This window comes from Zosterops lateralis (assembly GCF_965231275.1).
Source record: "Zosterops lateralis genome assembly, chromosome: 29".
Taxonomy (NCBI): Eukaryota; Metazoa; Chordata; class Aves; order Passeriformes; family Zosteropidae; genus Zosterops; species Zosterops lateralis.
The window spans coordinates 4315347-4340419 of NC_139789.1; the positions used below are offsets into that span (position 1 = coordinate 4315347).

Here is a 25073-nt window from a genome sequence, read left to right on the forward strand (position 1 = left end):
GTGATGAGGGATATTTAGGCAGGAATCACCCCAAAAAATCCATCACGACCCTGGGGTTCAGAGGGGACTCGGGGAATCTGCTGAGAGCGGCCCATAAATCAGATTTAATGATCAAAAATAAACATCTGGTGGGTTGTCACCGCCCTGGGAGGGGACAACGAGCCAAGAGAACCTTGGGGTGGGTGATGGGGAATATTTAGACAGGAATCACCCCAAAAAATCCATCAGGACCCAGGGGGTCTGAGGGGACTTGGGGAATCCTCCTCAAGCTGAGCTCAGCCCATAAATCAGATTTAATGATCAAAAATAAACATCTGGAGGGTTGTCACAGCCCTGGGAGGGGACAACGAGCCAAGGGAACCTCAGGGGTGGGTGATTAAGGAGGTTTTAGACAGGAATCACCCCAAAAAATCCATCAGGAGCCCGAGATTCCAAGGAGACTCGGGGAATCTGCTGAGAGTGGTCCATAAATCAGATTTAATGATCAAAAATAAATACCTGGTGGGATGTCACAGCCCTGGGAGGGAACAACGGGGACAGGAGGTGACAAAGAGCCAAGAGAACCTCAGGGGTGGGTGATGGGGGATATTTAGACAGGAATCATCCTAAAAATCCATTGGGGTTTCCCCAATTTGAGAGGGGACAGGGACAGCGGTAACATGTGACTCAGAGCCCTGGGGGATAATTTGGGGACAGGGACAGATGTGACCCCCGGGGATAATTCTGGGGTTTTTATGGGGTGGGATGAGGGGACACAGCCGGGGAGTGACGCCAGGTGAGGGGACACATCCCAAAATCCCCCAGAAAAAGGCAGAGAGAGGAGAGAGGGGGTGGCTCAACTGTTAAAAAAATTTATTAAAATGTCCAGCAGTACAGAAAGGCAGAGTCAGAAACGGGGAGGGGACAGGAGGGGACAGGGAGGGGACAGGAGGGGACGGGAGGGGACACGAGGCCAACAGCAGAGGGGGGGAGGGGCCCTGCACACACTCACACTCACACACACTCACACACATGGGGACAGCGATGGAAAAAGGGACAAAACTCAACGGAGCAACCCAAAAACCAACTGAGCACCTCAAAAGTTAACTGAGCACCTCAAAATCCCAACAGAGAACCCCCAAAACTATCTGAGAATCCCAAAAACTCAACTGAGAACCCCCCAAAACCAACTGGGCAGCCCAAAAACCCAACTGAGCACCACAAAAAACATCTGAGAAACCCCAAAACTAACTGAGCAGCCCCAAAAACCAACTGAGAATCCCAAAAACTCAACTGAGAACCCTCAAAAACCAACTGAACACCCCAAAACCCAACTGAGAACCCCCAAAACCAACTGAGCACCCCAAAACTCAATGGAGGTCACCCAAAAACCCAACTGAGCAACCCCAAAAACCCAAATGAGACCTCAAAACCAACTGAGCACCCCAAAAACCCAACAGAGAACTCCCAAAACTAACTGAGAATCTCAAAAACTCAACTGAGCACCTCCAAAAACAACTGAGAACCTCCAAAACCCAACTGACCAACCCCAAACCCAACAGAACACCCCAAAAACTCAACTGAGCACCCTAAAACTCAACTGAGAACCTCAAAAACCAACTGAACACCCCAAAAACCAACTGAGAACCCCAAAACTCAATGGAGGACACCCAAAACCAACTGGGAATATTCTAAAATTCTTTTTCTCTGGGAATTTTTTAAAAAGTTCTTTTCCCAGGAAATTTTCTGAAATTCTTTTCCCCAGGGAATTTTCCAAAATTCTTTTCCTCAGGGAATTTTCTGAAATTCTTTTTTTTTTTTTCCCAGGGAATTTTCTGAAATTCTTTTCCCCAGGGAATTTTCTGTAAAACATGAGAAATGTTTTTGTAACTGTAACTTTGTTATTAATTTCTTTTCCTAGGAGGGATTTTCTTCTTGACGTCCCTCTGCTCTGAAATCACATTTTCGGTCAAATGTGATTGAAAAAGTTTATTTTTGTTTTCACCCACCAAATCACTCTGTGTGTACAAATATAAAAATGAGACACATCCCAAAAAAAATAAAGGAATTTTAAAAAAAGTTACAGTTTACAAAAACATTTCTCCTGTTTTACAGGAAAAAAAAAAAAAAAAAAAAAAAAAAAAAAAAAAAGAATTGCAGAAAATTCCCTGGGGAAAAAAAAAAAAAAAAAAATCAGAAAATTCCCTGGGAAAAGAATTTCAGAAAATTCCCTGGGAAATAAAAAAGTTCAGAAAATTCCCTGGGGAAAAAAAAAATAATTTCAGAAAATTTCCTGAGGAAAAAAAAATTACAGAAAATTCCCTGGGGGAAAAAAAAAAAAAAAAAAAAAAAAAAAAAAATCAGAAAATTCCCTGGGGAAAAGAATTTCAGAATAAACCAGGCACAAAACCAGGGTCACAAAACCCCAAAACCCACCCCACAAGGTGTTTAGGGCAGGGAAATGAGGAGAACTCCTAAAAAACCCCAAAAAACACCCCAATGGGACACGATTCACCCCTGATTTGGGGACAAAACCCAGATTTGGGGGGTCCCTGTGAGGGTTTGGGGGTCCAGGCCAAACCTGGGGTGGGGGGCTGAGGGTGGGACATGCAGGGAGGGCTGGATCCTGTTCCCCTACAAGGGCCGGGCATCCTAAAGGAGGTAAAGCCAAAAAAAAAAGGTTAAAAAAGAAGGGGATGAGAGAGAGAGGGGTGGGACATCACCGAATTCCCATTTTTTTGTGCTGGCCCAGCCCTAAAATACTGACCCTCCTCCATCCAGTCCAGATCCTACTCCCTATAGGAATTTAGGGCACCCTAAAGGAGCTAAAGCCAAAAAAAAAAAAAAAAAGGGTTAAAAAAGAGGGGGATGAGAGAGAGAGAGGCATGGGGACATCACCAAATTCCCTTTTTTTTTTGTGCTGGTCCATCCCTAAAAGTACTGACCCTCCTCCATCCAGTCCAGACCCTCCAGATCCTATTCCCTATGGGGGCCAGACGTTCTAAAAGAGACTAAAGCCAAAAAAAGGAGGATTAAAAAAGGACAAGAGAGAGGGCTGGGACATGGGAGAGGGGCTTGGGGACATCACCAAATTCCCTTCCTTTTGTGCTGGCCCAGCTCTAGAAGTAGTGGCCCTTCTCCTTCCTATTCCCTCCAGATCCTATTCCCTAAAGGGTCGGGCATTCTAAATGAGTTGAAGACAAGAAAAAAGGGTTAAAAAAGAAGGTAATGAGAAAGATAGGGGTGGGAAATCACCAAATCCTCTTTTTGTTGTGCTGCTCGGGCTCTAAAAGTACTGACCCTCCTCCATCCACTCCAGATCCTATTCCCTATAGGAATTTAGGGCACCCTAAAAGGGGCTGAAGCAAAAAAAAAAAAGGGATTAAAAAAGAAGGGGAGAGAGAGAGGAGTGGGACATCACCAAATTCCCTTTTTTTTGTGCTGGTCCCAGCTCTAAAAGTACTGACCTTCCTCCATCCAGTCCAGACCCTCCCAATCCTATTCCCTACAGGGTCAGGCATCATAACGGAGCTGAAGCCAAAAAATGGGATTAAAAAAAGACGAGAGAGAGGGAAGGGTGGGACAGGGGCATGGGGACATCGCCAAATTCCCATTTTTTTTGTGCTGGCCCAGCTCTAGAAGTGCTGACCCTCCTCCATCCAGTCCAGATCCTATTCCCTATGGGGGCCAGACGTTCCAAAAGGGACTAAAGCCAAAAAATGGGATTAAAAAAGGACGAGAGAGAGGGAGGGGTGGGAAGGGGGCTTGGGGACATCGCCAAATTCCCTTTTTTTTGTGCTGCCCGGGCTCTAGAAGTAGTGGCCCTCCTCCATCCAGTCCAGATCCTATTCCCTATGGGGGCCAGACGTTCCAAAAGGGACTAAAGCCAAAAAATGGGATTAAAAAAGGATGAGAGAGAGGGAAGGGCGGGACAGGGGCTTGGGGACATCGCCAAAATCCCATTTTTTTGTGCTGCCCGGGCTCTAGAAGTGCTGACCCTCCTCCATCCACTCCAGATCCTATTCCCTATAGGAATTTAGGGCACCCTAAAAGGAGCTAAAGCCAAAAAAAGGGGTTTAAAAAGAAGGAGAGAGAGAGAGAGAGGGCTGGGACATGGGAGAGGGGCTTGGGGACATCGCCAAATTCCCATTTTTTTGTGCTGGCCGGGCTCTAGAAGTAGTGGCCCTCCTCCATCCAGTCGAGGCGGAGGCGCTGGCGGTGTTTTCGCCGCTCCTTGCGGGGTTTGTGGTGCTGCTGGTGCCGCTGGTGGCCGTGCCGGTGTCGCCGGTGTCGCCGGGCTCGGTGGGACCGCCTGGCTGGAACCGGGGATGGGCAAGGAGGGGTCACGGTTCTCCTCCTCAGCATCCCCAAATTTCCCCTTCTGAGCTCCCCCAAAACTCACGTTTTGTGTAGAGGATTTTAGGGTGGTCCCACTTGGTCAACCCCCATCTACTCAGCTCCCCCAAATTTCCCCCTCTGAGCCCCACAAAACTCATATTTTGTGCAATTTTGGGGTGGTCTCACTCGCTCAGCCCCCCCAAATTTCCCCCTCAAATTTTCCCCCCACTCATTTTGTGCAGAGGATTTTGGGGTGGTCCTACTTGCTCAGCCCCCCAAATCCCAATTTTTACCCCAAAACTCACATTTTGTGCAGAGGATTTTGGGGTGCTCCCACTTGCTCAGCCTCCCAAATTTCCCCCTCAAATTTCCCCCCAAAACTCTTATTTTATTCAGAGGATTTTGGGGTGGTCCTACTTGCTCAGCCCCCCCCAAATCCCAAATTTCCCTCCCAAATTTCCCCCCAGCACTCACGTTTTGTGCAGAGGATTTTGGGGATAGTCCTACTTGCTCAGCCCCCCCCAAATCCCAAATTTCCCCCCCAAATTCCCCCCCAGGACTCACGTTTTGTGCAGAGGATTTTGGGGCGCTCCCACTTGCCGGTGCTGTGGCATTTGATGGTGGGGAGGTGGCGCTGGGTGAAGCCCGCCTGGCACTGGTACCTCACGCTGGAGTGGATGTTGTACTTTTCCTTCTTCTTCCCCACCGGGAAAGCGTTGGGAACCTCCGGGGGGGGCCCGCACAGCACTGGGAGGGGAAGGGTTAAAAAAAAAAAAAAAAAAATAAAAAAAGAAAAAAAAAAAAAAAAAAAAAAAAAAAAAAAAAAAAAAAAGAGAAAAGAAAAAAAGAAAAAAAGAGAAAAAAAAAGAAAAAAGAAAAGAGAAAAAGAAAAAAGAAAAGAGAAAAAAAAAAGAAAAAAAAAAGAAAAAAAAAAGAAAAAAAGAAAAGAGAAAAAGAAACAAGAAAAGAGAAAAAAAAAGAAAAAGAAAAAAAAAGAGAAAAAAAAGAAAAAAGAAAAGAGAAAAAAAGAAAAAAGAGAAAAAAAAAGAAAAAAAAAGAAAAAAGAAAAGAGAAAAAAAGAAAAAAGAGAAAAAAAAAGAAAAAAAAGAAAAAAGAAAAGAGAAAAAAAAAAAGAAAAAAGAAAAAGAAAAAAAAAAAAAAAAAGAGGAAAAAAAAAAGGTAAAAAATGGTCTGGATTCGTTCAAAGCCCGCACAGCACTGAGAGGGTCAATAATATAAAAAGGGAGTAAAAATTGGGGTAAAAATGGTCTGGATTCGTTCAAAGCCCGCACAGCACTGGGAGGGGAAGGGTTAATAATATAAAAAGAGGGTAAAAATTGGGGTAAAAAATGGTCTGGATTCATTCAAAGTGTTGCTGGGATGTTCCTGCTGCTCTGAGTGGAAAAATCGCTTCCAAAAGGGGATAAAAATTGGGATAAAAATGCTCTGGATTCATTCAAAGCCCTGCTGGGATGTCCTTATCCTTCTGCAGCTCTGAGGTGGAAAAATCACTTCCCAAAGGGAATTAAAATTGGGATAAAAATGCTCTGGATTCGCTCAAAGCCCTGCTGGGATGTCCCTACCCCACTACAGCTCTCAGGTGCAAAAATCACTTCCCAAAGGGAATTAAAATTGGGGTGAAAATGGTCTGGATTTGTTCAAAGCCCTGCTGGGATGTCCCTACCCCTGATGAGATGTTCCCGCTGCTCCGAGGTGGAAAAATCGCTTTCAAAAGGGAATAAAAATTGAGATAAAAACATCCTGGATCCACTCAAATCGCTGCTGGGATGTCCTCACCCTGCTACAGCTCTCAGGTGCAAAAATCACTTCCCAAAGGGGATAAAAATTGGGGTAAAAATGCTCCGGATTCACTCAAAGCCCTGCTGGGATGTCCCCACCCCTGCTGGGAGCTGCGGGATGGGGACACCAGGACCTGCAGGATGGGGACAGGGATATCAGGAGTTGTGGAATGGGGATGGGGACATCAAGGGCTGCGGGACTGGGACACCAGGGACTGTGAGATGGGGACAGGGACACCAGGACCTGAAGGACTGGGACACTGGGGGCTGGAGGATGGGGACAGGGACACAAGAGACTGTGGGATGGAGACACTAGGACCTGTGGGATGGGGACAGAGACACCAGGGACTGTGGGATGGGACAGGGACACCACAGACTACAGGGACACTGAGATCTGCAGGACGGGGACAGGGACACCAGGGACTGCAGGATGGAGACACCAGGACCTGCAGGACAGGGACACCAGGGACAGTGGGATGGGGACAGGGACACCAGGACCTGAAGGACTGCGACACTGGAGTCTGCAGGATGGGGACAGGGACATCAGGACCTGCAGGATGAGGACAGGGACATCAGGACCTGCAAGATGGGGACACCAGGACCTGCAGGACAGGGACGGGGACACCAGGACCTGCAGAATGGGGACACCAGGGACAGTGGGATGGAGACAGGGACACCAGGACCCACAGGACAAGGCCACACCAGGCCAGGTGAGCCGTACCTGTGCCTTTCTTGCAGATGTAGGGCAGGTTGTAGTTGCAGGGCACGTCGTTCCACTTGCCGATCTCGTGGGACACCAGCACCACGCAGTCCTCGCCGCCCGCAAAGAAGTTGTCGGGCTGGTTCTCCCTCCAGTTCTCGTATTGCTGCGGGGCCACCAGACGGGGTGACACCCCTCCTCACCCCCTCCCCACACCCCAAACTCCCTCTCTGAACCCCCCAAAACCCCCTCACCAGGCCAGTGTTGTCAGTCCACTGGAAGTCTTGCTCCACGATCCGGTCGTTGAGGCCGATCCAGGTGTTCTCGTGGCCGAAACCTGCGGGGGTGACCTGGGTTGCAGTGCAGGATGTGCACACAGTATTTATTCCATCCCCATCCCCATGAGCTGTTGGAACCAGGTGGGGCAGTGTTTTCCCAGGCCCCTCCTTTGGGCTCTTCTGCTCATGGCCCATCAATGCCTTGCCCAGGACTCACAGGGAACTCCCTCCAGGAGTTATCTCTGTTTAATGGGCCACCAAGGGCTCATTTCATGAGTGTCTGTGTTTAATGGGCCATCAGGGACTCATTTAATGATTATCTCTGTTTAATGGGCCATCGAGGACACATTTCATGATTATCTTTGTTTAATGGGCCACCAAAGACCCACTGCAGGACTGTCTCTGTTTAATGGGGCACCAAGGACTCATTTCATGACTGTCTCTGTTTAATGGGTCATCAAAGACCCACTGCAGAACTATCTGTGTTTAATGGGCCATCAAGGACCCATTTCATGTCTGTCTGTGTTTAATGGGCCATCAAGGACCCATTTCATGTCTGTCTGTGTTTAATGGGCCATCAAGGACCCATTTCATGTCTGTCTGTGTTTAATGGGCCATCAAGGACTCATTTCATGACTCTTTGTTTAATGGGCCATCAAGGACCCACTTCACGACTCCTCATCCTATTGTGAGATTCTCTGCCCAGGGGGAGGAGCCAATGTGAGATGCCCCACCCAGGGGGAGGAGCCAATGTGAGATATTAATTCAATTATTCACATTTCCCCCCACGAAAGAAGCAGCTCGGCCAACCCAGAGATGCCCACATGAACAACAGACTTAGAATCTATATCTGCCCCGTAACATAAACAATAAAATAATAAACAAATAAATAGATTGATAGATAGATAGATAGATAGATAGATAGATAAATAAATATGACATAATTCTGTTGGAATCATATTGGTTCTGTTATTCACATTTCACCCATGAACAATCAGTTTGGCCAACCCAGAGATGCCCACATGGAGCGTAAACTTAAAATCTACATCTGCCGTGTAATATAAGCAATAAAATAAAATTAAAAAAAATAAAAAAAAAGAAAAAAAAAAACCACCAAAAAACAAACAATTCTGCTGGAACCCCACAGATTCAGTGACCCAGTGCCCCATTTCCCCCGGCACCCACCGTTGATGAAGGCGTGCTCCTCCTGCGAGTGGATGCTGGTGAGGTGCCCGGCCCGGCGCCGGCAGTCGCGCTCCGCGTCCTCCCAGGAGCGCCGCCGGGGGAAGTAGCGGTAACAGTGCCCCTGGAACTTGTGCCAGTTGTGGTCACAGCCCTCCGTGTCTGCGGGGACACAGTGACAGTGGTCAAAAAGAGATTTTTTTAGCCTGCTAAGCAGCTGATAACTTGTTTCTCGCCCCAAAAGTTTCTCAAGAAAACTTTGAGAAAGTTTTCTTGAGGAAACTCCTCCCAGGAGCGCCACCGGGGAAAGTAGCGGTAACAGTGTCCCTGGAACTTCTGCTAGTTGTGGTCACAGCCCTCCGTGTCTGTGGGGACAGTGGTGACAGTGGTGACAGAGAGACTTTTTAGCCTGTTAAGCAGCTGATAAAATTTCTCCCCCCAAGGAAAAGTTTCTCAAGGAAGCTCTGCATCCTCCCACAACTGTCACCAGGGGAAGTAGCAGTAACAGTGTCCCTTGTGCCAGTTGTGGTCACAGCCCGCCGTGTCTGCAGGGACACAGTGACAATGGTGACAGAGATTTTTCAGCCTGCTAAGCAGCTACTAAATTATTTTTTCCCAAAAAAAGTTTCTCAAGGAAGCTCTGCGTCCTCCCACGAGCACCGCCAGGAGAAGTAGTGGTAACAGTGTCCCTTGTGCCAGTTGTGGTCACAGCCCTCCGTGTCTGCAGGGACACAGTGACAGTGGTGACAGTGATCACAGAGAGATTTTAGCCTGCTAAGCAGTTGATAATTTTTTTCCCTCCCCAAGGAAAAGTTTCTCAAGGAAGCTCCGCCAGGGGAAGTAGCGATAACAGTGTCCCTGGAACTTGTGCCAGTTGTGGTCACAGCCCTCTGTGTCTGTGGGGACATGGTGATAGTGTTAACAGTGATATTTTTTTTAGCCTGCTAAGCAGCTGATAACTTTTTCCCCCCCCAAGGAAAAGTTTCTCAAGGAAAATGGGCCATTAAAGCTCACCAATGACATCACACATGACATCATCCCAGTGTCCCTTATCTGCTGTTAATGGGCCATCAGGGCTCACCAGTGACATCACACATGACATCATCCCAGTGTCCCTTATCAGCTGGTGACACCAGGCAGAGGTAACACCAGGAGGTGACACTGGGAGCTGGTGACACCGGGAGGAGGTGACACCTGCAGGTGGTGACATTGGGAGGAGGTGACACCGGGAGGAGGTGACACCGGGAGGTGACACTGGGAGCTGGTGACACTGGGAGGTGACAGCTTCAGCTGATGACACCTGCAGCTGGTGACATCGGGAGGAGGTGACACTGGGAGGCAACACTGGGAGGAGGTGACACTGGGAGGTGACACTGGGAGGTGGTGACACCGGGAGGAGGCAACACTGGGACTAGGTGACACCAGGAACTGGTGACACCTGCAGTTGGTGACACTGGGAGGAGGTGACACCTGCAGCTGGTGACACCTGCAATTGGTGACACCGGGAGGAGGCAACACTGGGACTAGGTGACACTGGGAGGAGACAACACTGGCAGGTGACAGCTTCAGCAGATGACACCTGCAGTTGGTGACACTGGGAGGTGACACTGGGAGGCAACACTGGGAGGAGGTGACACTGGGAGGTGACACCGGGAGGAGGTGACACCGGGAGGAGACGACACCGGGAGGTGACAGCTTCAGCTGATGACACCTGCAGTTGGTGACACCTGCAGCTGGTGACACCTGCAGCTGGTGACACTGGGAGGAGGTGACACTGGGAGGAGGCGACACTTTCAGCCGGTGACACCAGGAGGAGGCGACACTGGGATGAGGTGACACCTGCAGTTGGTGACACCGGGAGGAGGCAACACTGGGAGGTGACACTGGGAGGTGACACCGGAATGAGGTGACACTGGGATGAGGTGACACTGGGATGAGGTGACACCTTCAGCCGGTGACACGGGCGCTGTCCCCACCTCTCTCGCAGCGGCTCCCGCCGTAGCTGGGCAGGCAGAGGCACACGAAGGAATTGACCTCGTCGATGCAGGTGCCGCCGTTCTGGCACGGGCTGGACAGGCAGTCGTCGATGTCTGTGGGGACACCGGGAGCTGTGACACCTCCCCTGTCACCTCCCCCTCCCAGAGCCCTGCGGGGGTATAAATCCCCCTGGGAAAAATCTGGAGTTTTAATCAAAATAAAACCAGCCAAAAACCTCAAATAAAAGATTTATAAGACCCACGTTACCAGACAGAGTGGAGCCACCCACAAATAAATCTATCAGATAAGATGATTGGGGATATTTGAAACAGAAAAGAATGTTTGAATATCTATTGAATATGTAAAACAGCAATTTTTAAAACACAATAATTGAAAGAGAAGGATGCGCTTTGTGGTGAGGCACCCCAGCTGGAACATTTGGTCTTTCTGTCTCCTAATTGTCTATTTTTTATTCTTTAATATTTTTAATATTTTAATATTTTTAATATATTTATATACTTTTCTATTTTAAAATATTTTTCTATTTTAAAATATTTTAATATTTTAAAATATTTTCTATTTTTATATATTTTATATTTTAAAATATTTTATAATTTTATTTCTAAATATTTTTATAATACTACAATTTTCAATATTTTTACGTTTTTATGTTTTTTATATTTTATATATTTAATTTTATTTTGATAATTTTATAATATCATAATTTTACAGTTTTATTTTTATATATTTATATTTTAATGATTTTTAAATTTAACAATTTTACAATTTTTATATTTTAATATTTTTAATATTTTTATAACTTTAATTTCTTTTAACTTATAACTTTTAAAAGAGAACGAATCTGGATGTTTTTTCACGCTCACCGATCTCGCAGTTCTCCCCGGTGAATCCTGGGGCGCAGCTGCAGCCGCACACGGAGCCGTTGGCGCGGCTGGTCCCGCCGTGCAGGCAGGGGTTGGTGTGGCACGGCTCTGGGGACACTGCGGGGGGACAGCGGGGACGTGAGACAGGCCGGGGAGGGGACATGGGGCCACCCGTGCCACCCCCGCCCCTGGGCTGGCAGCGTTGACATCTGTGCCACCTCTGTTTCCACCTGTGCCACCTGTCCCCACCTGTGCCACCTCTCTCCCCACCCATGAGCTGGCAGTGCTGTCACCTGTGCCACCTCTGTCCCCACCTGTGCCACCTCTGTCCCCACCTATGACACCTCTGTCCCCACCTGTGCCACCTCTGTCCCCACCTGTGCCACCCCTATCCCCACCTGTGCCACATCTGTCCTCACCTGTGCCACCCCTGTTCCTACCTGTGCCACCTCTGTCCCCACCTGTACCACCTCTGTCCCCACCTGTCCCACCTCTGTCCCCACGTGTACCACCTCTGTCCCCACCTGTGCCACCTCTGTCCCCACCCCTGGGCTTCCAACAGTGCCACCTGTGCAATTCCCTCTCCCACCCCATAGGCTGGCGGCGATTTGGGATAAAAGCAGCGACGCCGCCCAAATCTCCGCCCCAAAACCTCCCCAAATGCCCCCCCATTCCCGGAGTCCCCCGTTCCCGGAGTCCCCCATTCCCGATCTCTCCATTCCCGGGGTCCCCATTCCCGGAGTCCCCCATTCCCGCAGTTCCCCATTCCCGGAGCCCCCCATTCCCGCAGTTCCCCATTCCCGGAGTCCCCCATTCCCGGGGCTCACCGCTCCCGCTGCCGTTGCCGGTGCCCCCCCAGGCCAGCAGCTCCCGCTCCTCCAGCGCCGCCTCCTCGCCACTGCCGCTGTCACCGTCCAGCAGCGGGGACACCCCGGTGTCCCCCAACTCCGGGGTTACCCCCGTGTCCCCCAACTCTGGGGATCCCCCCATGTCCTCCAGCTCTGGGAACCTCCCGGTGCCCCCCAACTTTGGGGACACCCCAGTGTCCCCCAACTCTGTGAACCTCCTGGTGTCCCCCAACTCTGAGGATCCCCTGGTGTCCCCCAACTCTGGGAACCTCTCAGTGCCCCCCAACTCTGTGAACCCCCCGGTGTCCCCCAACTCTAGGGACCCCCCGGTGTCCCCCAACCCTGGGAACCTCTTGGTGTCCCCCAACTCTGGGGACTCCCTGGTGCCCCCCAACTCTGTGAACCCCTCAGTGTCCCCCAGCTCTGGAGACCCCCCGGTGTCCCCCATTTCTGGCACCCTGGAAGGCTCAAAGAGCAGCCCCGCGCTCGGGGACCCACCGGGCTCTGTCCCCACTGCGCTGGGGACATTTGGGGACAACCAGGGGCTGAGGGGAGTGGGGGGCTCTTCCCTCTTGGCCTCCCCAGAGGAGTCCTCCTCACCGGGGGTTGGAGCATCCTGGGTTTTGGGGACATTTGGAGACCCGGGAGGGGACAGGAGGAGCTGCTGGGGCGCCCCCGGGGTGGGCTGCGGGTCTGGGGGAGGGAAACCTGCCGACCCCTCCTCGACCAGCGGCTCCAGCAGCACCGCCTCCTCCGGCCGCTCGGTGCTGCCCCACAGCACGGCCTCGGGGGACACGGGGGACGGGGACAGAGAGGGGACATCCTGGGCCTCGGGGGACACGGGGGACAGGGACAGAGAGGGGACATCCTGGGCTGAGGGGGACACGGGGGACGGGGACAGAGAGGGGACATCCCGGGCCTCGGGGGACACGGGGGACGGGGACAGCGAGGGGACATCCCAGGCCTCGGTAGCCTCAGGGGATGGGGACAGAGAGGGGACATCCCAGACCAAGGGGGACACAGGGAAAGGGGATAGCGAGGGGACATCCCGGACCAAGGGGGAAAGGGACAGAGAGGGGACATCCCGGGCCGAGGGGGACGCGGGGGAAGGGGACAGTGAGGTGACATCCCGGGCCGAGGAGGAGGTGGCTGTTTCTCTGCTGGGCTGGGCTGGGCCATTCCAAACATCCTGGGATTCTTCTAGGCCATTCCCAAAATCCCGGGATCCCTCTGGCTGCTCCTGGTCGGGGCCATTCCTAAAATCCCGAGATTCCTCCGGCTTTTCCAGGCCAGGCTGGGCTGAGCTATTCCCAACATCCCGGGGCTGGGCTGGACCATTCCCAAAATCCCGGAATTCCTCCTGCTCCTCCTGGCTGGACTGGGCCCGGTCATTCCCAAAATCCTGGAATTCCTCAGGCTTTTCCAGGCTGGGCTGGGCTGAGCCATTCCTGAAATCCCGGGATATCTCTGGACCATTCCCAACATCCTGGGATTCCTCTGGGCCATTCCCGACATCCCGGGATTCCTCTGGGCCATTCCCGACATCCCGGGATTCCTCCCAGCTGGGCTCCGTGGTGCTGGAGCGTCCCCGGGGTCCCGGAGAAGCCCCCCAGGAGTGGCCGGTGGTGGTGACACGGTGTCCCTGTCCTGGCTCCAGGAATGTCACCGCCTTCCTCTGCCTGTCCAGCGCTCCATCCCCGCTGTCCCCGCGGGGCTCAGGGGACACCTCGGGACCCTCGGCCACCAGCGGGGCCGGGGGCAGCGGGGGCAGCGGAGGGGACACGGAGCCCTCCCGGGTGGGGATGTCCCCGGAGAAATCCTCGGTGACATCGGCGAGTGGCCTCGGGGAGTCCCCGCGGGGCTGAGCGCCACCCGCGGTGATGTCATGATAGTCGCGAGGAGCGGTGGGGGACGGGGACAGCACAGGGGGTGTCCCCAAAGCCCTCGAGGCCGGTGACAGGGACACCGGGGACACTGGGAGGGTGGCCGGGGATGTGAGCTCTGTAAGAGATGGCACCGCCCTGGTGTCACCGGGAGGTGACAGCACAACGACATCCCCCGGGCTGTGGCCGGTGTCACTTACCGGAGCTGGTGGCTTCGTCCAGCGCGGTGGGGGACACATGGGGACCTTCCCTGGGGGGGCTCTGGCTGCCGGCTCGAGGGAGCCCCCCCAGCTCCTCGGCTGAGGGTCCCTTCGGCTCCTGGGCCAGCACGGGGGCCTGGGTGACAATCCCGGCAGTCACGTCGGGGTCTCCATACACCCTGGTGTCCCCTGCTGTCACGTCGGGGTCTCCATACACCCTGATGTCCCCTGCTGTCACGTCGGGGTCTCCATACACCCTGGTGTCCCCTGCTGTCACGTCGGGGTCTCCAGGCACCCTGGTGTCCCCTGCTGTCACCTCTGGGTCTCCAGACATCGTGGTGTCCTCATTTGTCACCTTGGGATCTCCAGACACTGTGATGTCCCCATATGTCATTTTAGGGTCTCCAGGCACCATCGTGTCCCCAGCTGTCACGTCGGGGTCTCCATTCACCACAATGTCCCCAGCAGCCACTGCGGGGTCTCCAGGCACTGTGGTGTCCCCAGCTGTCACCTCGGGGTCTCCAGACACCACATTGTCCCCAGTTGTCACTCTGGGGTCCCCAGCTGTCACCTTGGGGTCTCCAGGCACCACAGTGTCCCCAGCTGCCATCACAGGGTCTCCAGACACTGTAATGTCCCCAGATGTCACTTTGGGGTCTCCAGGGACCCTGGTGTCCCCAGCTGCCACTGTGGGGTCTCCAGACACTGTAGTGTCCTCAGGTGTCACCTCAGGGTCTCCAGTGTCCCCAACTGTCACCTCGGGGTCCCGGCTGTGCCACTGGAGCTGGAAGTGTCTCCCATTCAGGCCGGGGTAGCTCCTCCTCGGGGTGCTGGGGGTCTCCAGGGGGGCACTGGGGGTTTCCAGGGGGGCACTGGGGGTCTCTGTGGCCACACTGGGGACAGTCCCCAACCCCGCCGGTGACAAGGACGAGCTGTGGCGCAGGGCTGGGCTCTGGGGATGTGACATCGGGGTGGCCGCGGGTCCCTCGGGGTGACCAGGATCCCACCGGGAGCTCTGGGGACCTTCATCCAGCGCGTTGAGAGACTCCTCGTGGTGCGGCCACACCGCGGTGGGGGACAGCGATGTCACACCCCTTGTCCCCACCTCTGGAGCTGCTGGTGGCGGTGACAGGGTGACACCCGGGAGGTCACCTCGATGTGACACCGCGGTGTCACCGGCCAGATGGAGCTGCTCATCATCATCCTCATCCTCGGCCAGCCCCGCCGGGCCCGGGGGTGGCAGGAGGTCGTAGGGGATGTCGCGGGTGTCCCCAGATGTCCCCAGCTCGTTGTCACTGCCGGGAGGGTCCGGTGTGGGTGGCACTGGGTCCTCTGTGTCACCGTGTCCTGTGGCTGTGGGGACACCGCGAGTGTTAGAGGTGGCACTGAGGGGACCCCAGGGGGTGGTCCCATAGCCCCCCCCACACCTGAGCTCATTAATTCACCTCATTAATGCCCTCAATTAAATATTAAAAATATTTAAAATAATAAAATTATTAAAATGATTTAAAATCTTTTAAATATTTTAAATCTTAAAAATATTAAAAATACTAAAATTATTAAAAATATTAAAATATTTTAAATACTAAAAATATTAACGTATTAAAATATTTAAAATAATAAAAATAATTAAAATATTTAAAGTCTCAAAAATACTAAAAAATACTAAAAATTATTGAAAATCTTCAAAATATTCAAAATATTAAAAATTTTTAAAATACTAAAAATCTTTAAAATACTAAAAAATATTAAAATTATTAAAATTACTAAAAATATTGAAAATATTTAAAATCTTCAAAATATTCAAAATATTAAAATACTAACAATATTTAAAATATTAAAAATATTTTAAATACTAACAATATTAAAAATACGAAAAATATTCAAAATATTAAAATACTAACAATATTTAAAATATTAAAAATATTTTAAATACTAACAATATTAAAAATACGAAAAATATTCAAAATATTAAAATACTAACAATATTTAAAATATTAAAAATATTTAAAATACTAACAATATTAAAAATACAAAAAATATTAAAAATATTAAAATACTAAATATTCAGCGATTTCCCCTGCCCATCTCCACCAACCCCCGAGGGAAGGACAGACCAACTGAGGGTCCCTCTGAGTTGATTCCCCTCACCTTTATAACAATACGCATCAAATCTGGACGCAGCCGGAGGGAAACCGGTGCGATTCGAGAACTGATAAAGCGTCCGCACCCCTGGGGCCTCTCCCCCGCATTTCCTGCGCGGCTGGCGGATGGGATAACGCACGCTGCCATCGGCCAGCCAGCCCGGGTCACACTGGTCCAGCCCTTGTCGCCAGGCCAGGTACAGCTGGCCCGTGGTGGCCAGAGTGGCCCCCAGGCTCCGGCAGTGCCTGCGGGCACCTTGCCAGGTGAAGCGCCCAGGTTGGGTGGCGTAAAACACGGTCCCTGCGGGAGAGGAGAGGGGTTGGGGACAAAGGGGACAAAGGGAGGGGTTGGGGACAGGAGGTGGTGGATGGGAGTGGTGCTGTTGGGATGTCCCCGGGGTGGGTGACAAGGGTGACATGGGGAGTTGGCGCCCAGCCTGCAGCTGGAGCCGGGTGGAGAGGGGTGGGAGGGGATGTGGCCAGGAAGGGACAGCCCTGGGGACACGGACACAGCCAGGGAGGGACATCTTTGGGCATCTGGATGTGGCATGGCCAGGGGGGGACATCTCTGGGCACCCAGACATGCCACAGCCAGGGAGGGAGAGGCCTGGGGACCCGAACATGGCACAGCCTTGGAGGGACATCTGTGGCCATCCAGTCTTGCCATAGCAATGGAGGGACAGGCCTGGGGACCCAGACATGGCCAGAGAGGGACGTCCTGGGCACTCAGCCATGGCCATGGCTAGGGAGGGACAGCCCTGGGGACCCGGACATGGCCAGGGAGGGACATTGTGGGGACCTGGACATGGCCAGTGAGGGACAGCCCTGGGCACCCAGCTGTGCCACAGCCAGGGAGGGACATCCCTGGGCACTCAGACATGGCTGGGAAGGGACATCTGTGCGCACTCAGCCATGGCATGGCCATGGAGGGACAGCCCTGGACACCCCCACACCCTGGGCAGAAAGGGACACCCCTGGTCACCCATCTGTGGGCACAAAGGGACACCCCCTGGACACTCCCACACCTTGGGCACAAAGGGACACCCTTGGGCACCCATTGGCCACACTGTGGACACAAAGGGACACCCCTGGACACCCATCCATGGGCACAAAGGGACACCCCTGGACACTCCCACACCCTGGGCACAAAGGGACACCCCTGGTCACCCCTGGACACCCCACACCCTGGGCACAAAGGGACACCCCTGGTCACCCTTGGACACCCCACACCCTGGGCACAAAGGGACACCCCTGGTCACCCCTGGACACCCCACACCCTGAGCACAAAGGGACACCCATGGGGACCAAGGGACACATCCTGGACACTCCCACACTGTGGACACAAAGGGACACCCCTGGACACCCCCTGACCACACCATGGAAACAAAGGAGCACCCCTGGACACCCACTGGCCACACCCGGGGCAGAAAGGGACACCCCTGGACACCCCACACCCTGGGCACAAAGGGACACCCCTGGTCACCCCTGGACACCCCACACCCTGGGCACAAAGGGACACCTGTGGACACAAAGGGACACCCCTGGTCACCCATCCACAGGCACAAAGGGACACTCCTGGACACCCCACACCCTGACCACCATGGGACACCCCCGGACACCCATTGACCACACCCTGACCACCACAGGACACCCCCAGACACCCACCCTGCCCCTCCTGGCTCACCCCGCAGCTCCCGGGAGTAGCAGTAGACGTCGTAGAGCTCGGCGGGCTCCCTGCGGCCGTAGCTGCGCACCCCGGGCAGGCTCTCGCGGTCCCCGTAACAGCCGGGCCGGGACTGGGTGATGGGGTACCTGAGGAGAGGGGCACGGTGGGCCGGGGGGTCCCCGGGGAGGGGGCCAGGGGGTCCCAAGGGCGCCTGGGGGGTCCCCAAGGGTACCCAGGGGTACCCAAGGGTGCCCGAGGGAGCCTCAAGGGTGCCCAGGAGTCCCCAAAGGCGCCCAAGGGGTACCCAAGGGTGCTCAGGGGCTCCCCAAAGGTGCCCAAGGAGTCCCCAAGGGCGCCCAGGGAGTCCCTCGTTTTTGCCCCTTAGCTCTCTCTTCTATATCTCTCCCCCCATTCTCTCTTTAGGCCTTTGCTGGTGGCTGAAGACAAAGCCCTTTTTACCCGTGACCCTCGTAATAATAAAGCCACGTGTTCCTAGAACATCTCAAGTCTGCAAAGTTCCTTGTCCCTGCCATCCACAGAAAATTTCTTCACAAACCTCTCTTTTTTTTTTGCCCCAACATGTGACCGCATCTTTATTTTCTTGTCCCATAGTGACAACCTGGGGCTGGTCCCCACCGCGCACACTCACCGCACACTCTGGTGTGAGCACATCTTTATTTTCCTGTCCCCTAACGACCCTCAGGGCTTGTCCCACACTGCACACTTTGGTGTGAGCACATCTTTATTTTCCTGTCCCCCAGTGACACCCAGGGCTGGTCCCACCCCGCACACTCACCACACGCTCCGGTGTGAGCGCATCTTTATTTTCCTGTCCTATAGAGACAACCCAGGGCTTGTCCCACCTGCACACTCACCGCACACTCCGGTGTGAGCTCATCTTTATTTTCCTGTCCCATAGAGATAACCCAGGGCCTGTCCCACCCCACACACTCCAGTGTGAGCACATCTTTATTTTCCTGTCCCCCAGAGACCCCCAGGGCTGGTCCCACCCCGCACACTCATCACACGCTCTGGTGTGAGCACATCTTTATTTTCCTGTCCCCCAGAGACCCCCAGGGCTGGTCCCACCCTACACACTCATCGCACGCTCTGGTGTGAGCGCATCTTTATTTTCCTGTCCCCCAGAGACCCCCAGGGCTTGTCCCACCCTGCACACTCACCGCACGCTCCGGTCGCTGAGCCATCCCGCGTCGCAGTTGTCGTAGCCGTCCTCGAAGGCGGCCTGGAGGTGCTGGGGGGAGGCGATGACGGCGGAGTTGTCGCGACAGGCGCGACGGGCGGCCGGGAAGGTCAGGGCGTAGCGCTGGCCCGAGGGCCGGTAGTGGAACACCACGCCTGGGGGGGGACAAGGGAGCCAGGAGGTGGCACCGGGAGGGGAGGCAGGGGGAGAATTGGGATGGGGGATGCAGGGCTGGTGTGGGGTGAGGGATTGGCACAGGGACAGGATTGGCACAGGGGGGCAGCAGGGGCAGAATTGGGGTGTGGGAGGGAGGGCTGATGTGGGGTGTGTGGGGTGAGGTGCAGGGAACAAATGGGGTGCACAGCCCTCATGGGGTGCAGGGAATAAATGAGGCCCACAGCTCTCATGGGGTGTAGAAAATAAATGGGTGCACAGCCCTCACGGGGTACAGGGAATAAAGGGGTGTAGGGAATAAATGGGGTTCAGGGCTCGTTTGGGGCGCAGAGCTCACAGGTGGGGTGCTCAGCTCTCATGGGGTGCAGGGAACAAATGGGGTGCACACCTCTCATGGAGTGCAAGGAATAAATGAGGCCCACAGCTCTTATGGAGTGCTGGGAGAAAATGGGCTGCAGGGAATAAATGGGGTTCAAATGTCTCATGTGGGGTGCAGAGCTCACATGGGGTGTAGGGAATAAATTAGGCCCACAGCTCTCATTGGGTGCAGGGAACAAATGGGGTACAGGGAATAAATGGGGTGCAGAGCTCACATGTGGAATGCTCAGCTCTCATAGAGTGCGGGGAACAAATGAGGTGCAGAGAAAAAATGGGATGCACAGCCCTCATGGGGTGCAGGGAATAAATGGGGTGCAGGGAATAAATGGGGTGCAGGGAATAAATGGGGTCCACAGCTCACGTGTGGGGTGCACAGCCCTCATGGGGTGTAGGGAATAAATGGGGTGCAGGGAATAAATGGGGTTCACAGATCTCATGGGGTGCAGGGAACAAACGGGGTGCAGGGAATAAATGGGGTGCAGGGAATAAATGGGGTTCACAGATCTCATGGGGTGCAGGGGACAAATGGGGTGCACAGCCCTCACGGGGTGTAGGGAATAAAGGGGTGCAGGAAATAAATGGGATGCACAGAGCACATTTGGGGTGCACAGCTCTCATGGGATGCAAGGAATAAACGAGGCCCCAACCCTCATGGTACCCACACCTCCCCCTGACCACCCACCTCCCACCTTTACCCCCCCCACTCCCATCACCTGTACGACCCCTCCATCTCCCCCCTCCCCTGACCCTGACCCGGCCCCGCTCACCCGTCACCTCCAGCGGCAGCAAATCCTGCTCATCCTCAATGCCGGCCACCACCTCGCAGCGATAGAGCCCCGAATCGCTGGCCCGGGCCGCCCGCAGCTGCAGAGTGGCGTTGGAGCGGTCCCGGGGGTAGCCGGGCAGGGAAACTCGCCCCTCGTAGCCTTTGACCACCTTCACCGCGTTCTCCTTGGCCACCAGGATGGGCAAATCCTCCCTCTGGCCCGTGGCCGAGCGCACTTTGCTCCATTTGATGCGAGGGGGTTCTGGGGGCTCGGGGGGGCCCGAGGAGGAGGATGGGGATGAGGAGGAGGATGAGGAGGATGAGGGATGCAGGAGGAAGAGGCAGGGCAGGGTGACGGTGTCGCCCAGCCCCACCTGCACCGCGCGGTGCTGCACACGGGTGATGTGGATCACCTTCCCCTCGTCCTCAGAGCCTGCGGGGAGAGAGGTTTGGGGGGTTTTGGGGGGGTTTGGGGTGGTAGTTGGGGGGATGGAGGGGTGTGGGGGGTACACCTGAGCCCCCCGGGAAAGGTCTGTCACCCCATAGAGTGGGGCTGGGGACATCACAGGGCACCCCTGAGCATCCCAGAAAAGCTCTGCCACCCCCAGAGTGGGGCTGGGGACATCCCAGGGCACCCCTGAGACCCCCAGGAAGAGCAGGAGTGGGGATGATGGATTGGGATAAGGCTCTGCCTCCCATGGAGTGGAGCTGGGGACATCACAGGGCACCTCTGAGACCCCTTAAGAGCAGGAATGGGGATGATGAATTGGAATAAAACTCTACCACCCCATAGAGTGGGGCTGGGGACATGGTGGGGTGTGGGGGGCTCCACTCTGAGCACCCCTGAGCATCCCAAGAAGAGCAGGAATGGGGATGATGGATTGGGATAAGGCTCTGCCTCCCATGGAGTGGAGCTGGGGACATCACAGGGCACCCCTGAACCCTCCAAGAAGAGCAAGAATGGGGATGATGGATTCGGATAAAGCTCTGCCCCCCATGGACTGTCTGCAGCCCTGCCCTGACCCCTCTGGGGCTGAGCCCCTCACTGGGGCAGGGTCCTCCTCCTCTTCCTCCTCCTCTCCCCCCCCCCTTTTCCTCCTCTCCCTTTCCCCCTCTTCCTCCTCTTCATCGTCCTTTTCCCACTTTCCCCTTCCTCCTCTGCTCTTCTTCCTCCTTCTCTCCCCCTCCTCCTCCTCCTCTCCCTCCCCCTCCCGCACTAATCCCGTCCCAGCCTCAGCAAATCCCCCCGAGCGTCTGGGACCCCCCGGGGACCCCCCGGTGGGGGTCGGGGACCAGCCGGGGGGCGTCGGGGACAGCCGGGGGGGGGTCGGGGACAGCCACTAATCCCCCCACCCAACCCTCCCCACCCGGAGCCTTCATGCCCCCCACCCTCATCCCCCCCGGAGCTCATGGGGGGCGTTCCCGTCCCAAAGACCCCCCGAGCTGTGGGGACAGGGGGGGACAGGAGGGGGCAGAGAGGGGACAGGGAGGGGACAGAGGAGGAAAGGAGAGGATGGGGGAGAGGGAGGGACAGGGAGGGGACAGGGGGGGCACAGGGGGGACAGGGGGAGACAGGGAAGGGACAGGAGGGGTCAGGAAGGGGACAGGGGGAAGCCAGGAGGGGACAGGGAGGGACAGAGGGGGACAGGGAGGGGACAGGGAGGGGGCAGAGGGGACAGGGGAGGACAGGGGGGATAGGAAAGGGACGGCGGGGACAGGAGGGGACAGGGAGGGGTCAGGAGAGGGCAGGGGGGACAGGGGGGACAGGAGGAGACAGTGGGGGACAGGAGGGGACAGGAGGGGACAGGAGGGGACAGGAGGGGACAGGAGGGGACAGGAGGACAGGGAGGGGAAAGGAGAGGACGGGGGTTGACGGGGGGGACAGGGGGGACAGGGAGGGGACAGGGAGGGGACGGGGGGACAGGAGGGGCCAGGGGAAAGCCAGAGGGGACAGAGTGGGACAGGGAGGGAACAAGGAGGGGGTAGGGGGGGACAAGAGAGGACAGAGGGGGAAGAGGAGGGGACAGGAGGGGACGGGGGTGGACAGGGGGGTGGACAGGGCGGGGGACAGGGCGGGGGACAGGAGGAGACGGGTGGGGGAACAGGGGGGCTCAGGCCCGCGGTAAATCCCCGGGGAGGGGAGGGGGCTCAGCCGGGCCGTGGGGAGGGGGATTAAGGGTTTAAGGTCTGGCCTGCAGCGATCCCAAAGCGGGGAGGGGATGCAGGGGAGGAGGGGGCGCGGTGGCCTTGGGGGATTCTCCCCCCCTAATCCCGAGCTCCGGTCGGGTTTTTATTCCCAGTCAGGATTTATCGCGGCCGAGAGTTCATCATTTATTCCCTGTCAGTCCTTTAATTGGCCTCGACTTACCCAGGACGGCGATGGGGAGGAGGGAGAGGCCCAGCAGGAGGCGACAGGCGACATCCCCCATCACATGGACCATCCTTGACCTGCGGGGACAGCGGGATGTCCCCTCATGGGATGTCCCCTCATGGGATGTCCCCACCGTGGGGTGTCCCCTCTGCGGGATGTCCCCTCTGCGGGATGTCCCCACCATGGGATGTCCCCACCATGGGATGTCCCCACCATGGGATGTCCCCTCTGCGGGATGTCCCCACCATGGGATGTCCCCACCATGGGATGTCCCCACCATGGGACGTCCCCACTGCGGGATGTCCCCTCTATGGGATGTCCCCTCTGCAGGATGTCCCCTCCATGAGATGTTCCCTCCATGAGATGTCCTCTCCATGGGATGTCCCCACCATGGAGTGTCCCCTCTGTGGGATGTCCCCTCTGCGGGATGTCCCCTCTGTGGGATGTCTCTTCCGTGGGATGTCCCCTCCGTGGGATGTCCCCTCCGTGGGATGTCCCCTCCGTGGGATGTCCCCTCTGTAGGGTGTCCCCTCTCTGTGATGTCCCCACTGTGGGATTTCCTCTCGGTGGGAAGTTCCCACTGTGGGACGTCCCCTCTGCGGGATGTCCCCACGGCCTGCCACTGTCACCCAGTGCCCACCACCACAACCATTGCTCACCACCATCACCCAGTTCCTGTCACCATCCCCTGGCTCCCACCACAACCATCACCCATCACGGCACAACCATTGCCTGGTGCCCACCACCGTCACCCAGCTCACACCACCATCACCCGGTGTCCACCATCATCACCCAGCACCCACCACAACTATCACCCAGTGACCACCAGCATCGCTCAGGTCCCACCACTATTGTCACCCATCATGGGCACAGCCAGGTCCTGGTGTTCTCCCCACAGCCATCACCCCATTCCTGTCACCATCGCCCAGTGCCCACCACAACCAGCACCCAGTGCTCACCACCATCACCCAGTTCCTGTCACCACCATCCACTTCCTGTCACCATCACCCAGTTCCCATCACCATAATCCAGTTCCCATCACCATCACCCAGAACAGACACAGCCATCACCCAGTGCCCACCAGCAGCACCCAAATCCCACCAACATCATCACCTGTCATGGGTATACCCATCTCTTGGTGTTGCCCACCATCACTCAGTGCCCACCACCGTCACCCAGTGCCCATCACTGTCACCCAGAACAGACACAACCATCACCCAGCTCCTGTCACCACCACTCACCCTTGGGGTGCCAAACTGGCTGAGCAGAGGCAGAGGGGACACCACCATCACCCAGTGCCCAGCACCAGCATCACCCAGTTCTTGTCATCATCATCCAGTTCCTGTCACCATCACCCCCAGAACAGACACAACCATCACCCAGTGCCCACCATCAACACTCAGAATGGGCACAATCATCACCCAGTGACCACCAGCATCACCCAGCTCCTGTCACCATCATCCAGTATCTGTCACCATTTCCCCAGTGCCTGTCACCTTCACCCAGCTCCTGTCACCATCACCCATTTCCCGTCACCATCACACAGTTCTTGTCACCATCACCCATTTCCCGTCACCATCACACAGTTCTTGTCACCATCACCCAATTCCTGTCACCATCACCCAGCCCCTGTCACCATCACCCATTTCCCGTCACCATCACCCAATTCCCGTCACCATCACACAGTTCTTGTCACCATCACCCAGCCCCTGTCACCATCACCCATTTCCCGTCACCATCACCCAGCTCCTGTCACCATCACCCAGTAAATTCCATCCTGGAATTTGCTCCTCTCTGATTTCCCCGATCCCCACCCCGTCCCAGACACAGTTTTGGGGACCCCCCAGAATTTGGGGACACCAGGAGCCCCTCACACCTCCCCAAACCCAATCTCTGCCTCATCCCCCATCCCTGCTGCTCCATTTTCCAGCCCTTGATGCTCCTTCTGTCCCTTCCATGCTTTGATGGGACAAAAATAGAAGAAAAAGGCAAAATGGTGAGAAAAAAGGAGACCCCCCGTGTTCCTGCTGGCAAAGGGATTTTTTGGGGGATGCAAAAGCGCTTTTTATCTGATTTTTTCTCAAGAAAAAAGCCTTGGCAGCTCCATGGGGCGCTCTGTCCCCAAAGCCACCAGCTGGGAGGGGACAGGGAGGTGACCTGGGAAATTCCCGGGGTCAGGGGAGGTGCCTTTGGCCAGAGAAATCTCCCAGGAGCTGGAAAACCCCAAAAACAGCCCCAGGGGCTGCTCCAGGGCACTGACAGTGCCTCGTTCATCCCTGTTCTGGGGAAGGAAATTCCTGCAGGT

General features: G+C 54.9%; 1 protein-coding gene across 1 annotated transcript; it reads right to left on the reverse strand.

Moving 5' to 3' along the window:
* Positions 1 to 4055: 4055 nt before the first annotated feature.
* On the reverse strand, positions 4056 to 22838 carry NCAN (neurocan; the record flags this gene model as incomplete). Its single annotated transcript, XM_083880199.1, has 16 exons — positions 4056 to 4291; positions 4882 to 5064; positions 6838 to 6982; positions 7071 to 7153; positions 8280 to 8438; positions 10253 to 10366; positions 11138 to 11254; positions 11965 to 12091; positions 12443 to 12958; positions 13469 to 13959; positions 14069 to 15421; positions 16220 to 16513; positions 17897 to 18024; positions 19060 to 19234; positions 20399 to 20830; positions 22766 to 22838. 16 exons carry the CDS (start codon positions 22836 to 22838, stop codon positions 4056 to 4058), a joined length of 4626 nt encoding a protein of 1541 aa, XP_083736325.1.
* Between the last annotated feature and the right edge of the window lie 2235 nt (positions 22839 to 25073).